At 63.2% G+C, this 15,252-nt stretch overlaps 1 protein-coding gene across 1 annotated transcript; it reads left to right on the forward strand.

Moving 5' to 3' along the window:
* Window positions 1–1,028: 1,028 nt before the first annotated feature.
* LOC113903899 (cysteine and histidine-rich protein 1) lies at window positions 1,029–12,326 on the forward strand. The gene is made up of 4 exons (XM_027560566.1): window positions 1,029–1,433; window positions 9,051–9,289; window positions 9,852–10,063; window positions 11,576–12,326. The coding sequence occupies exons 1-4, from the start codon at window positions 1,044–1,046 to the stop codon at window positions 11,965–11,967; spliced, it is 1,233 nt and encodes a 410-aa protein (XP_027416367.1). The 5' UTR covers window positions 1,029–1,043; the 3' UTR covers window positions 11,968–12,326.
* Window positions 12,327–15,252: the final 2,926 nt, after the last annotated feature.

Consider the following 15,252-nt stretch of genomic DNA (forward strand, 5'->3'; position numbering starts at 1 on the left):
GAGGAGTCCTGCAGTGAACTTCCTAAGGCTCCCAGGGCAGCAACTGGTTTTCCTGAGCAAAAAAGGCAATGTGCAGGACCAACTCTGGGGGTCTCTCTCAACTTGGCCTGACGGCCCTGTTGTCAGGAGGGCCCCTGGACTGAGAAGATACAGGAGCCCTTGCTCTCCTGGGACACGATGGAGTTATGAATATCTTTGCAAGGTCTGGCTGGTGGTCCTCTGAGGCAGTGACCTTCACTGGCCGCCGGCTGGGATGAAGGCAAACGAAGCCCACAGCTGTTCACAGAAATGTACATCCCCTCCCAGGGCTGACTCAACCTCTACCCGTTTGCCCTTCGGCCTGTGCAGGGCAAGTCCTGATTTCCTAAGACCCTCGCTTTCCTTATTAGACCGCTCTGCAGCTCCGAACGCCCGGGTTAGGAGACGGGATTGGGCGGAGAGGGAGAAGTAGCCGGCAGTTTCTCGCTCCGGTGAGCTAGGCTAGAGCCCCGCGCACTCAAGCCTGGGTGTCTGGGGACAAAGGCGCAGACATGTAGACTTGGGAGTCCAAGGTTGCCCTCCTTGCCTGGGCACCCAAGGCGTGTGGTCCGGACCTGGAGTGGCAGGAAGTACCTTGCTCACCAGTTATTGTACGCCAGGACTTCCCCGCCGGGGTGAGCACCCTTCAGCTGGTCGCCCGGGACCCCGCCCACCTTCTGCAGGGGCGGGTCCTCGCGCGCCTATTGGCTCTGGACGACTCGCAGTCTCGCCCGAGAGGCCCTCCCATTGGCCTCACGCAGCTCACGTGACTGGGAGAACGAGGGGGCGTAGGCGGCGGTGGAAGGTGGGGGAGAGCGCAGCAAAAACAAAGATGGCGACCGCGCCGGGGTCGGTGGCCGCGGCGGCTGCGGGGCTACGCGCGGGCCAGACCCACTGAGGCGGCGGCATAGGGAGCGGGGCTGCGGGGTCTCGGCGGCGGCTAGAGGGCAGAGGGAGCGCGCGGCGCCCCTAACCTCCAGCCGCGGGAGCGCGCCGGCACCCGCCCGCCGGGCCGGCCGGCCGCGATGTCCGGCGCCGAGGAGGCTGGCGGAGGCGGCCCGGCCGCTGGGCCAGCCGGCTCCGTGCCGGCCGGGGTCGGGGTCGGGGCCGGGGCCGGGGCCGGAGTCGGGGTCGGGGCCGGGCCCGGGGCGGCCGCGGGGCCGGCGGCGGCGGCGGCGCTGGGTGAGGCGGCGGGGCCCGGGCTCCCAGACGAGGCGGGCCTGGCCGGCGCCCGGCAGCTGCAGGAGGCGGCGGGCGACCCCGACGCGCCGCCCAAGAAGCGGCTACGGGCGGCCGAGGCAGCCGAGGCGGCAGCAGCGGCGGCGGCGGCGGGCAGCGGGAAGCTGGAGGAGCGGCTCTACTCGGTTCTGTGCTGCACGGTCTGCCTGGACCTGCCCAAGGCCTCCGTGTACCAGGTAGGGCCGCCGGCCCGACCCCGACCCGGCTCGGCTCCAGCCCCGCCGCGGCCGGCCCCCCCGGCACCGCGTCTCCTCGGAGGCCAGGCCGGAGCCCTGGGGCCCAGAAGTGGGACTCTGGCGCCTGTTCGGAAGCTCCTTTCTCGTTCTCTGGCAACTTTTTTGTTTCCTGTTCGGAACCCCTTTTTTTCTCCTGCTCTTATACCCTGATGGGAACCTCTTGTGTCCCACTTAGACGCCCCTTCTCTTTCCCGCTTCCCCTGTTCTCTTCTCTTCAGCACTCCCCAGCCCACCTTCAAACTGACCCCAGAGAAAGCTGGTGACAGATGTGGGCTCCTCTCCACTTCCCGGCCTGCTCCCCGAAGCCCTGAGCTCCCTGGGCTCTAGGAGCCCCTGGTCTTGGCTCTTCCTCAAGAGTTCTTGTCACTTTCTTTGCAGACACCTCCCGCCCCCCGCCGCCGCCGCCCAAACTTGTCCTCATGCTCGTCCTGTATCCCTTTACCCTTTGCAGTGGAAAAATCCCCTTCCCCTTGTTATTTATTTCTGGAAAAACTTTGAGAAGGGAAGGGCTCACGTCTTGCCTTCCCCCACCCGTACCCTCACTCCTGGTATGGATGAACTGCCTACCTCAAGCCCCACAGTCTGGGCCCCTTCCCCAGCCCAGCCCAGCACCTTCTGGGCTTGCTTTGCCTCAGACTGGGCTCCTGCCCCGTCCCTCGTCACCCACACCAGGCCTGGCTTCCTAGGCTACTGGCGCTCCAGGAGGTCTGTTGGCTTTCTTTATACATGAAGAGGCAGCCTAGTGGCTGGACTCCGAATCCTTAACCAGCTCAGGCCTACCAGAGAGGGTACTGGACCCTGGGGGATCATATTCATGCACCACCCAGCGACAGGGTCACACTCTGGTCCCAGGGTCACTGTGCAGTGTTCTGCTCTCTCTGCTGTCTGTCTGTCCACGCCAACCCCCATCTCTGATTTCCCTCCCCCAACTGCTTTGAGGAGCTCTTGTCACCTTTGTTTGCATTTACAGGAGCTGGACATGACTGATGAGGCCTTGTCCCCCTGCTTGTGCTCAACCTGGGGGCTGTGGTGAGAAGGTCATTTTTGTGCTAGACAGTGCAGGGCTAGTGTGGATTTCCCAGCCTCTGGATCTCCGGCTCCTTCCTGCTCTGGCAGGAGGCTGCTGGGGACGACCCCAGTGTGCCTGGATGATGGAGAGACGAAAGAGGAGGCATTGGTGGGGGAGAGGACACTGGTTTTCGACTCACTTTCCTGGGTTTTGGGAAGCTCCTGGCCAGAGGTCCTAGCTCACGGGTACCACAGGCCTCCTGGCTCAGTACAAATGGCGGTAGTGCGTCTCATAACTCCCTCAGGCTTCGGGGTGCGCCTGAGGACCTGTCCTTCCTCTTACCCCTTTTGGTTGCCCATGACCTTTTGATTCTTCCAGAAGGACTTTTCCCTGGGCCTTAATTGAGACAGTGGGAGACCAAGTCAGTGGTGCGAAGTCCCAGGGGAATTTGGGGGTGCCTCGTCTTCCCTCATGTGAGTGGGCTGGAGCTGGACCTGGCATCAGAACAGACCATGCAGTGCCGGCTCTTGGTCCACTCAGCAGAGACAGCTGCATTTCTGCCTCTGGCCAGAGCTTCTGGTGACCGGGCCTCTGAGCCTGGCTGGTTCAAACCGGCCCACACTGTGCCGGGAGCTGAGGTCTGTCCTGGCCCGGCTGGAGGCAGGCGGCTGAGCAGCTCTGATGAAGGGTGAAGGCACTGTGGCCACGTGGGCTGTGGCCTTGCCCATGACCTCGTGGGCTCTGCTCAGTGCTTCCCCAGGAATGGGCCTACTGAGCAAGGAGAGCCACGGATGGTGCTGGCGCTGGCCGTCTGCCCCACCTCCATCCTTCCCCAGTGACACCGGGCGTTGGCAGGGAGTGAATTTCCTCTCATCTCTAGAGGCTTGAGAAAGCTTTAGAGCATGTGGTCAGTGGGAGAGCCATTGGCTCTGGAAGAGTTGGTCAGAGCCCCGCAACAGGTCAGAACTCACTTTGGCTCCCTGAAGTCTTGCTGTGGGATGGGGGCCCCTGATGTGGATGCCCAGCCGTTCCCACACTGGAGCCTGGGGTGAGTGGGGCCCCGAGGGAAGGCTTCTTGGTCGCTCCTTGCTGCAAGTAGTATTCCAGGTCACCTTCACAGCCACCCCGGATGGGGTCATTGATGGGGGAGAGGTTGAAATGGACCTGGAGCCCTGCGCCATTTTCTCCTGGGAGGATCTGGGCAAGGATGGCATGGGTCCTGCATGTACTACCTTGAAATGAGTGGACGCAGAGCTCTCTGCGTGTCCCTGGTTGGGGCCCACTGCTTGCTGTGTCTTCCTGGCCTGGGTTCAGCCTCTCCACTTCTGCTGGCCGTCTTGGTGAGTTACACTGATGGGCTGTCTGGTGCACTTGCCTCTGGTGTTGTGGTATATTTTGCTCTCTGTTGCTACAGGCAACATTTAGCCTGACCCCACCAGGATACATGGCTTGGGGCCGGCACCAGCCGTGCCATGCATCTGAGGGCTGTTGCAGTTGGTGCCCAGTTCTGGGGGTGAGGAGAAGAGCCAGTGACCATGCTGAGCCCTCGTGCAGTGCCTGGTGCTGGGGTGTCTGCATAGGCCTCTGGATGTGGCTGGGCACACAACTCGAGAGCTTGCTCTCTGGCTGCCAGCTCCTACCTCCGTGCCTCTGGGGAAGCCTGGGTAGTGCCGAGAGCAGACACGGTGGCATGCCTGGGCTTGGTCACCTGTCCCTGATTGGAAACCCTTGCCCACATCCAGTCTGCCACACCACCTGGGTTGGGACTCTTGCTGTGGAGTCAGACCAGGGCGCTCATGCAACTGGTTCTCACCATGGCCTTTGTTAGGTTGGGTCAGGTCAGGATTGCAGCTGGTACGGCAGGTGCTGGTTTTGCTGTTCTTATGTGGGTGTTAGATGCATCCCTGGTGCCTGGCCTGACAAGGTGTGCAGCTGCTTTCCAGGCTCTCGGATAGGCACAGCAGCGGGCAGCCAGGTAGGGGTAGGCGGTCAGGGGTGCAGCCGGGACAGAGGATAGGAGCTCTGCGCTGGGCGCGGCGGGCAGTGGTGCTGCGCCTGTTCTGCATGCAGTTCTGGGGCCCCAGGGCACTGTGACCCGGCTCCTCTGCCATCTTCGGGGGAAACACAGCTTCAGCATGTGGGCCTGGGGTGCTGCCCCCTCATCTGATTCTTGACCCCCGTCCGGGCTCGCCCGCAGCCCTTCACGCAAGGCAGACTTGTCCCTGACCCCGCTGATGTCAGCGAAGGCTCTGAGCCGCAGACCAGCCTCTGAAGTACAGGCCCAAGAGGCTCTGCCACCCCGACTCGGTTCTCAGCCAGGAGAGCGCCTGTGCCCCCGTGAGGGTGGAGGAGCTGGGGCCTCTGTCACAGGCTGTGGCGCCAGCTGGCCTGGTGCCTGGTCCACTGCCTCAGGCCTGAGCCCCCTCCAGCCCTTTCCTCTGGTGCCCCTTCTGCCTGGGGGCCCTCTTCAGTCCTTTCCCCTCCCACTCCCGCAGGCCCTGCTGAGGCAGCACCCCGGGCCAAGGCCGTCCTCTCCCTGCTGCGGGATGCCTTTCCCGCCCCACCTGCCCGGCCAGTGGCACCGTCTGCCCCGGGGGAGGGTTGAGGCCGTGCTGCTGTGCCTTCTGTCCCCAGCAGGCCTCAGGTCAGCCCAGGGCCTTGGCCACCTGGTGGGCGGTCGTGTGGGTGAGAGGCCTGAGGCAGGGGTGGCTCCATCTCTGCCCAGGTCCTGGCCAGCGTGGGCACCTGCCTTGGGGATCCTGTGAGTGCCCCGCCTCAGCACCTGTCCACCTGCCTGGTGCCACAGACTCTGTTCGTGGTGATGTTCAGGGGTCTCCCACGGGGCTGCCCACCCGCGTGGCTGGGGGTCCTCTTCCCTAATGCCGAAACTGCCGGCTCCCGCTTTGAGAACCTGTCTGCTTAGCCATCCACACCAGGGGAAGAGCCAGTCTGTGGCCACGAGAAGTTGTGCTTGCTTGAGCTGGCTGTCACTTTAGTTAACGTTTGGTCCAGGCAGGACTCTTGGTCCCCGCCCAGGTCCCCGAGCCTTGGGGTGGGGAGTCGGGCTGCTGGCCCAGAGCTTCAGCCCCGAAACCTGGGGGAAGGTTGGAGTCCTGGCTTGCCCTGAGAAGGGGCCTTCTGCGTCTCTTGACGAAAGAAGTCAAGGAGACGTTGGACAGAGGGTGCAAGGGTGTGGGGTGCCGTGAGGCCCTACTGGGCCAGGTGACAGGGTGGGGGTTCGGCTCCAGCTGGGCTGAGGGGCACGTAGATGGTTAGTGCCTCCACTGTGCTTGGAGGGCGGGCTGGTCCCGTGAGTCTGGGTTCTGAGCCTGCCTTTACTGGTAAGCAGTGGCGTTTAGGGGGCACCCCAGGGTTTGAGGGGACCATGCACTCCGGGCTGTAAGACCTACTGATCAAGGACTTGATCAAGTACTGAGGGCACTTTGTAAGATCTGTGTTTGTCCCAGGCCCAGAGCCCAGGGCTTTTCCTCAGGAGTGCAGACACAGCTTCCAGCTGCCCCAGGGAAAAGTGGTTCAAGCAGAGGCCTGACCTGCACGGCCTAGGTGCACTGGCCAGGTGATGACCTCGGGGGCAGGTGCAAATGCCCCCTTCAGGGCTGTTGCAGAGGGACTTGACTGAAGAACCCAGTGGGAGGGAGGGCCTTTGTTGAGGCAGGCTTGTGCCTGGAGCCCTTCCTGAGGCTCCTGGGCAGGGGTGTGCAGAGGCCCGCTGGCGGTGGCAGTTAGTTCTGTGCCCTCGTGTGGTGCTGCCGTACCTCTGCTGCACATGGTAAGACCCGCGTGTTCTCATTGCAGGTTTTTTTTGGGGGGGGGTGGGTGGAGCAAACTTGTGGGATCTAGTTCCCTGACCAGGGATCACACCTGTGCCCCCTGCAGTGGAAGCACGGAGTCTTAACCACTGGGTCTCCAGGGAAGTCCCTTTGCCTTATGTGCTTGAGAAAATGAGGCCCAGAAAGGGAGGTGGCCAGTCTGTGGTCGTCCTGCCGGTGGCCTGTGGGGTCTGGCCAGCCTGGAGCCCCCTGCCCAATCCTTCCTGTCTCTCAGGTCTTCCTGGCAGGTGGTGGGCAAGCAGCCCAGGCTGGGTGCGGCAGGAGCTGCTCCGTGGCGGGCCCATGCTCTCAGGGGCTTGGCCCTGGCAGTTGTGTGGGGCACTCTGGCCTGCCCTGGCTGGTGCTGTCCATCAGAGGCTTGGCGCACAGCCAGTACTGGGCTGAGCCCTCTGAAGCCCAACTTCTGGCTGGGCAAGAGGCCCGCTGCCTCGGCCAGGCCTGTGTGCAGAGTTGGGTCTTGGTCGGGGGTCCAGGGGGTCCTGGATGTGGGGAGGGCTCGAGTGTGGTGATTGCAGACAGACCCGCAGGCAGGTCACCTGTTGCCCCCCCAGAGAGTGTCCCTTGGGTGGCCGATAAGGGACTAGCTGTGGATATTTGCTTGCCCCTCAGCCAGGCCAGCAGCACTGCTTCGCTGTGTTCGATCCGAGAACTGAGCTCTTAGGGCTGGAGGGGCCGTCACCGTGTCTCCCCAGAGGCCAGGAGAGGGCTGGTGCCTGTGTTAGGTCTGGAGGCTCCGGGAGGCCGGACAGAAGCTGGCCTGGAACAGGGTTGCTCCTGCAACCCCCAGGTTCTGAGGGGAGGCCTGCAGGTCACCCCATTTGCTCCCAAGCAGTGGACTTTCAGGGCAGGGCCAGGAGTGAGCAGTCACACACTGGGCAGCCTCGCATCCCTCACGGGGTCCCTGGACCCCATCCCGGGTCTCTTGCCCTCAGGCCCACATCCTGGCTGGACCACCAGAGACCAGAAAAGCCAGCTGGGCCGGGCCCAGCAGCAGCTGTTGCTCTCCACCCAGACCCTCGGGCCCTGCCTGAGGGCATCTAGAACTAACGTTGGCCGCACAAAGTAGTGTGGGGTCCCAGGCCCTGGGGTCCCAGCGTCCGGCCGGCTCCCTCCCTGGGGTGCTGGGCAGGTGTGGTGCTGCCTTGCCTGGCACTTCCTCCCGTGAGTCAGCGGTCAGGTTAGCAGGTCCTGCTCGCCTTTCTGCCTCTGGAGGTCACAGCGACTCTCTCTGTGGATGTGGCTTGGTGCAGCCAGGCCCTCGGGCCCACCTGCGCGGGGGCTTGGAGAACACACCCGACCTGGGCGGGCGGCAGCAGCCTGTGGTGCCTGGTCCTCCACTGTCCTCTGCACTCAGACCTCTCTGGCTTCTCCACGACTCGGGGGGTGGACAGAACAGATTCCTTTTCTGCCCTGACTGTTCTTGGCACCAGCCTCACCTCCACCCTCAGCTAGCCCGCATGTCCAGAGCAGACCCTGCCAGGCTCCCCCCTCATCTCACACACTTTAATCTTTCACCTGACTTAGAAATTGAGATTTGAGTGCAGCTGATCTAGGGCACTTGTGTGGACCTGAGTTCTGTGTCTGAGGCCTTTGTCTCTGGCCCCCAGTCAGCCTTCAGCACGTAGTCCCCTCACCCACTAGACCCCAAGCGTGGCCTGTCGGTGCTGAGAGCCCACTCGGCCTCCTGCAGCCCTCAGCTCCGTGCCCAGACCCTGGAGCGGTGGGGTGGAGGCTGGTGTTCACTGAGGACCCACCTTTTGCGGGCCTGGCCTGGCAGTAGCCCCGATCGTCTCAATTGCATTGCATCCCACTTGCAGAAGGGTCCTGGGCCCCAGGGGAGCTGGTGGGCACACTGTCCGCCTGCTCATCCTCTGCCCTGGGCGTCTTGCGGGGGAGGTGGGTGCCCAGAGCGGGGGCACCACACTCCCTCCCAGGCTCAGCGACCACCCAGTGTGCCCCAGAGGACATGGCTCGTCTGCTCCTGCACCACTGGTTCCCTTGTGGGCCTCTTCTACCCCAACCCTGTGAGTCCCTGCAGACCCGAGCCCACAGCCCAAGTGTGTCAGTGGCATCAAGTGGGTGCTCTGGGGATGTGTGGAGCACCCTCCCTCAATGAGGGAGCTGAGCCGGCAGCCTGCTGTCCACACACCAGGCCCCCAGGCTGGAGGGGAGGTGGACAACCGCAGCGTTTGGGCCTTGGATCCACAGGCTCAGAAAGGGAGGGGCCGGCTCCAAGGCTGAAAGCCAGCAACCCCCTGCAGACACGCGCTGCCCCTGTGCCCAGCCCGTGCCAAGGGTCTCCCCATCTGCCCGGGCTGTGCTGCCAGCCATTAAGAAAGCCACTGGTGGGATCCAGCCCCTTGGGGGGGTGGCAACTGCCTTGCCACCTGTGCCGGCCCAGGAGGCCAGTGTGGCGGGGCCTGGGTGAGGGCACACCTGCCAAGGGTGGGAAGCTCGCCGAGAGCACGTGTGCTCCAGGCGTCCCCGAGTCAGGCTCTGCTGGCGGCGAGGGCCACCTCGAGACCCGCCCTCCCCACGGGGCCGTGCGGGCTCCGGAGGCCAGACCTGTGCTTCTCAGACCGCTGCCTGCCTGTGGCCCCTGCAGCTGCAGCCCTGGGAGGGGCCGGCCATGGGGCGGGTGCGCCTCTGCCTGGTCCCGCAGGTCCGTGAGCTTCATCTCCCTTTCCTTCTCCGCAGTGTACTAACGGTCACTTGATGTGCGCTGGCTGTTTTATCCACCTACTAGCAGATGCCCGGCTGAAGGAGGAGCAGGCCACGTGCCCCAACTGTCGTTGTGAGATCAGTAAGAGCCTCTGCTGCCGCAACCTGGCCGTGGAGAAGGCCGTGAGCGAGCTGCCCTCTGAGTGTGGCTTCTGCCTGTGCCAGTTCCCCCGCTCCATCCTGGAGAGGCACCAGAAAGAGGAGTGCCAGGACAGGTGAGCGTCTGGACCAGCTGGCCCGCCTGCCTCCAGGCCCTGGCAGGGCGGGGTCAGCGGGAAGCTGCTGGGGCAGGCAGGCCCCACAGACAGGGCTTAGATCCTCACCTGGCAGCCTCTGGAGTCACCCTGGCCCTCCAGAGTTCTTGTGGCCGTGTGGTGACTTCTTCCTTGAAGCCTGTCCTTGGTGGTCCTGGGCCAGTAGAGTGTGGCCAGCCCAAGGGCTCTGGGATCGTGGTGTAAGGGGGCACTGGCTCCACAATCCCCTAGGGAGCCAGGCCACTGAGCCTCCCTGGAGCGGAGCCATGCAGGGCTTAGGACTTTCGTGGAGGGCCCACCCCGGTGGGTGTAGGTGGTGTGCACACCCACAATTCACACATGCCCTGCTCCTTCCTAGGCCCTCCCGAGCTCTGACCCCTTCTCGGGGCCAACACACGGGGTATTTGTCCTTCAGGGAGCAGTTCAAATGAGAAGGGCTGGGTGGACGCACCCCTTGGGAGGACCCCTGGCACGGCCGCCTTGCATAGGCAGGGTGTGACCGCAGTGCTCACCGCCTCCCCAGGGTGACGCAGTGCAAGTACAAGCGCATCGGCTGCCCGTGGCACGGCCCTTTCCACGAGCTGACGGTGCACGAAGCCGCGTGTGCCCACCCAACCAAGACAGGGAACGAGCTGATGGAGATCCTGGATGAGATGGACCAAAGCCACCGCAAGGAGATGCAGCTCTACAACAGCATCTTCAGCCTGCTCAGCTTTGAAAAGATCGGCTACACAGGTGAGGCGCCCTGCCGCCTGCTGCACCCCACACAGGCTGGGGCGGGGCCGGCAGCCAGGAGCCAGGGCAGATGCACCCGGTGGCTAGGCTCTGGATGAGCTCCTGGTGCGTGGGAGGATGCCTCGGGGAAGAGGGCTGGAGGCTGAGCAGGGGGGCCAGATAGGACCCTGGGGGCCCTTGCATGGCTCTGCAGAGGCCCCTCTCCCTGGCGTCCCCACCCTGGTCCTGTGACCCCGGCAAAGTGGTGTCCTCACTGCGGGGGGCTGCACGGCCTTAGGACTGGTGGATTCTCACTGGAAGGTGGGTGTGTCTGGGGGGCTCTGGGAGCTGAGGGCCTGCCCTGCGGAGCCAGGGGCAAGAAGAGCAGTCATCACATCGGGTCCTGCCAAAAGGCAGTTACTGCAGTGGCCACAGGCTTCCTGAGGCCAGTGAGAAGATGGGCAGGGCTGGGGCTCCAGAGCGAGCTGAGGGGGCCCGACTCAAACCGCAGAGCCGGGAGTGGATGCCCAGGGATGGGCAGGCTGGACTGCGCCCAGGCCCGCTGGATCTCCTGGGCTCTCCTGGTCACCACCACTGCATTTGGACACTCTGGGGAGCAGGAGTCAGGCCAGAGCTCGCTCTAGACAGAGGATGGCAGGAAGCCTGTGCTCGCTGGAGCTCACGCCCGGCGGCCAGCTCCACATCAAGGGCAGTCAGGCAGCAGTCAGACCGTGCTGCCTGGGCCGGGCCTGGCTTCGTGCGGGCCCGCGGAGGCCCAGGGAGCCGAGGGCTTGGCCTCAGCAGCAGAAGGCCATGGCTCTGGTTAGTCGTAGCCTCGGCTGCCGTGGTGGGCACCGTGTCCCAGACCACCCAGCCTGGAGAGTCCCTGTGGACCGAGGCGTCGTGACTGCGGCAGTGGCCGGGAAGGGAGGATTGGCCACCTCTGCAGAGGGACTTGCCGGCCAGGGGCCACGGGCTCTACTGTGAGGACTGTGTGGCGGCAGTCACCGCTGACTGAGGGGCCCTTCGGCCAGCTGGCAGAGCCAGGACTGGGCCCTCAATGGGGCTGCGCCTTGAGGCCCAGTGTGGGCTCGGGGGCCACGTGCCAGCCCAGCTACCGGCTTTTCTGGCAGCTCTGTATCAGAACCAATAAAGTGCACTTTTTCACAGAACTGCATCCTGTCTGTGTGTCTGCTTACCCCGGCTCCCCTGGGTGGGGCCGCTCGCCCTGCGGGGCCCCGGGGGGAAGAGGAGGGGCCAGTGGGGGTCCGGCCACACCGGCCACTCTCCCCTCAAAGCCTCTGGGTTCCCTGCCGCTAACGAGTGTCACTTCTGTTTGTAGTTGTTCCCCCAAAGCTTGCGTGCGCCTTCGTTTGCCCTAATGGGTTTGATTTGCCTTGTGACAAGTAGAGCTGCTGCGTCCGGGTAAGTTGCCTTCCTCCCTGGCCGAGCCCTTCTCCTCGGCCGGCCGGGAAGGCGCCACCCTGGCCCTGCCCCCTCTGACCGCCGGCCCCGGCCTGTCTGTCTCCACAGAGGTCCAGTTCCGGCCGTACCGCACAGACGACTTCATCACACGTCTGTACTATGAGACGCCTCGGTTCACGGTGCTGAACCAGACGTGGGTCCTGAAGGCACGCGTGAACGACTCGGAGCGCAACCCCAACCTTTCGTGCAAGCGCACCCTCTCCTTCCAGCTCCTGCTCAAGAGCAAGGTCACTGCGCCCCTGGAGTGCTCCTTCCTGCTGCTCAAGGGCCCGTACGACGACGTGAAGATCAGCCCCGTCATCTACCACTTTGTGTTCACCAACGAGAGCAACGAGACGGACTACGTGCCGCTGCCCATCGTCGACTCCGTGGAGTGCAACAAGCTGCTGGCTGCCAAGAACATCAACCTGCGGCTCTTCCTGTTCCAGATTCAAAAGTAGGCGGCCCCGCCCACGCCCACGGCCGCGGCTGCACCGCGCCCTTGCCCATCTCAGCGGAGAAGGGACGGAAGCGAACCCTGGGATGTCTGCATGTGTGTGCGAAGGTGGGAGCCCCCTCGCCCTCTGCCCCACCTCCCCTGTCCTGGGCGCCGGAGGCTGGGCCCCGAAGAGGAGACACTGCTTGGGGACCCAAGGGGTGTGGCGTGGCTCAGCTGCCTGGCCCCAGCCCCAGCGTGCAGTGGGCCCCATGCCTGCTCTGGGCTGCACACCGAGCCACCCACAGCTTCTGGGCCGGGCTCGGGGGCACTGACCACAGACAGCATATTTGATTGCAATTAAAAAGGCACCCTTGTTTCCTACTTTCTGTTTTGTTCAAGAGGAAGGCGTGGCTATAGTTGAACAGAATGGGGTCTTCAGTTTGGCCAAGGTCAGAGCCCATCCCTCAGGAGAGACTTGGAGTTGCTGCCCCCTCTGTTGTAGGCCTCGGGGAGCGAGCAGTCAGTTTCCCCAGCACACCCACCCCCAGCTGCTCCAGGGAGGCAAGGCTTAGCTACAGGGCTCAGCAGGCTCTTCGGAATGCAGGGTGATTTTCTGTCTCTTCCCAGGAAAATAAACCCTTTATGGGCTCTTGTCTAAGTTACACAAATTTAGCAAAAGAGACTCTATCTTCTCTATTCAGTCTCAAGGACTCAGTGTCTTCAGGTCATGAGGAGAGTTTTGGGGTGCGCTGGCAGTGAGCAGGCCTGGCTGGCTGAGGGTCTGAGTGGTCCAGCTGCCCCCAGACTGCTCTCAGGGACCATCCGCTGGTCCTGCATCCAGTGGAAGTCAGCGCTGGGCAGGGTGGTTCCTCCCCAAGGAAGGTGGTTCCTCCCCAGGGAGGTGGTTCCTCCTCTAGGGAGGTGGCCCCCCGAGGTGCAGGCCTGTGGGCCTCACGGGGGGAGGAGCCCTGCCTGGGACCCCGAGGCCTGCTCTTGAAGCGGGTGCGGGCCCTGCTGAGACCAGGCTCCCCGCACTCACAGCTTCAGTACCAAAGAGCTGGTTCCCTCCCCGCAGGCCAGCCCACCTGGGCCTGGAGCAGCGCCTGGTGGCCTGGCCCCCACTTCAGGCTTGGTGGGCAGGGCCACCCTGGCCTGTCTCTGGGGGCTGCTCTCTCCTGGCCCTCTGGTGGGAGCTGAGCAGAGGGGTGAAGGAGCTGTGGGGTACAGCTTGAGCCCAGTTCCTAGTGGCCAAGGCAGCTCTCCCAGGCCCAGGGCTCCCCTGTTCCACACCCAGGGCATGGTGCTGGCGGGAGACGACTCCTGCAAGGCCGACTCAGTGTTGCCTCCCCTCCACAAAGAAAGACTCCCAGCCACACCCTGCTGTGGTCCCACTGCCCTCCAGGGCTGCCTGCACCTGCCGGTGGGCACAGGTGAGGACATTCAGGTCCACGCAGGCTGCATCTCCTGTGTGTGGAATGGTGCCGTGACACCATCTCAGGTCTTTTGGGGCCAAACACCCTTTCTGTGGGTTCCGAAGTGACCATGTTGGGGGGGGGGAGGCAGGACAGGGCAGGCTCACCTGGTCTGTGTGTGTGTGGGTGCCTGTGTGAAGCTGAGGTAGCAGAGGGCCAGGCCGCCTGGGTGGGCAGGTGAAGGTGTGTGACGGGGGCGAAACCAAGGCCGGGAGAGCCATGCTGCGTGTGTGGGGAGGGCCAGGAGGAGCGGCACTTTGCCCCCCCAGGTCAGCTGTGCACGGAGGGGCACAGCCCAGGAGCTCCAGCGGCCTGCGAGCCAGCACTGGGCGGGGGAGGCTGGTGCCCAGGCAAGGCTCCCCCCGTAGGGGTGCCCGAGACTACTAATCTATCCCACAGCCACACCCTGTGACAGTCACCTCAGCAGCTGAGCCTTACAGCCTGTGGAGATGGGCACCCTGGGACACTGTAGTGTTCTTGGCCACCGATGGAGGCTGGTGCCATGAACCTGCTTGTGGCATCTCACCAGGAGTCACTGGTTTACTGGAGGGTGTCCGAGTCATGTTGTTAGAAAGGAGAAGGCCCCAGTGGTCTGTCTCCAGGATCCCAGTCCATCTTAGCATCCTGAGCTGGTGAAGGTGGGGGTGCAAACTCAGCAGATGTGGGGGCGCAACCTCAGCAGATGCGGGGGCAGGCCTGGGGGCACAGGTCGAGCCCCACTTCCCCCTCTCACCCACTTCCTTTTAAACACTACATTTCTCAGCCCAAAGTGAGACATTTACAAAAATAATAAAAAATAATTTTTTAAAAAAAGGAGTCAAGAGGTATTTTTACAACATACTATGTTGCTTTTGTGGTCTATAATCTCTTTGGATATTTTCTGTCTCTATAGTTTTTAAAAAGTTCCAAGCCAAGTTTTGTTTGTATTTCCTTACAAGACAGCCTCACGGATGGGTCTCCCAGCCAGGGGCTGAGGCTGGCCCCAACTTGCAGTCTCCTCACCCCAGGCCCCCAGCTCTGGCTGGCAGTGCCTTGGATGCGCATCCCTGTCTGACGGGTGCAGAAGGCCAAGGCTAGAGAAGCTGGGTCCTCTATGAAATGGGATCAGGCCCAGAACCTGAGCTGCCCTATGGATGCTGGTGCTGGAGGGCTGGAGGCACAGAGGTGTTGGGAGACACCCTGTTCAGCTGGGACAGTCTGTTCCCACGACTTGACTCCCCCATCCCCACCCTGCATCTCACTGTGCCCCTGGAACCTCACAGCCCACCTGCCAAGCAGCCACCTTGGTTTCCTGTCCCTGGGATCCATGTTGGGGACGGTGGGGGGCAGTGGAGAGCCCTACACCCTTCAAGGAGGCTGAGAGTAGGCCCTCCTGCAGCTCCCCAAGCTCAGCCTCACCCCACCCCTGCAGCCACCCACTGGCCCTGGGCAACCTTCCCTGGACCTGAGGACCAGCAGCCCTCTATACAGCTCCCTCCCCAACAGGCCTTGCTGCCCATCCACTGGCTGAGAGTTTTACCCCATTGGGTCTGACTCCATTTCTGATTCTTTGTGACCCCATGGACTACAGCTGGCCAGGTTCCTTTGTCTATGGAATTCTCCAGGCAAGAATACTGGAATGGATAGGCATTCCCTTCTCCAGGGGATCTTCCTGACCCAGGGATCAAACTCAGGTCTCCTGCATTGCAGGCAGATTCTTTACGGTCTCAGGGAAGCCCCATTTCATTACATTTGCCTCCCAGTCCTTCCAGACCTCCTCTAGGGCCTTTGGGGCGCTAGCCCTGGCACCTAGGGCCCAGGGACCCGCAGTGGCAGCGGGGACAGAGCCACACGGC

The sequence above is a fragment of the Bos indicus x Bos taurus genome, chromosome 14 (genome assembly GCF_003369695.1).
Source record: "Bos indicus x Bos taurus breed Angus x Brahman F1 hybrid chromosome 14, Bos_hybrid_MaternalHap_v2.0, whole genome shotgun sequence".
NCBI lineage: Eukaryota > Metazoa > Chordata > Mammalia > Artiodactyla > Bovidae > Bos > Bos indicus x Bos taurus.

Coding starts and splice junctions, on each gene's coding strand:
- LOC113903899 (XM_027560566.1), top strand. CDS start 1,044: ATGTCCGGCGCCGAGGAGGCTGGCGGAGGCGGCCCGGCCGCTGGGCCA. Junction 9,290..9,851: donor AAAGAGGAGTGCCAGGACAG/GTGAGCGTCTGG, acceptor CCGCCTCCCCAG/GGTGACGCAGTGCAAGTACA. Junction 10,064..11,575: donor TGAAAAGATCGGCTACACAG/GTGAGGCGCCCT, acceptor CTGTCTCCACAG/AGGTCCAGTTCCGGCCGTAC.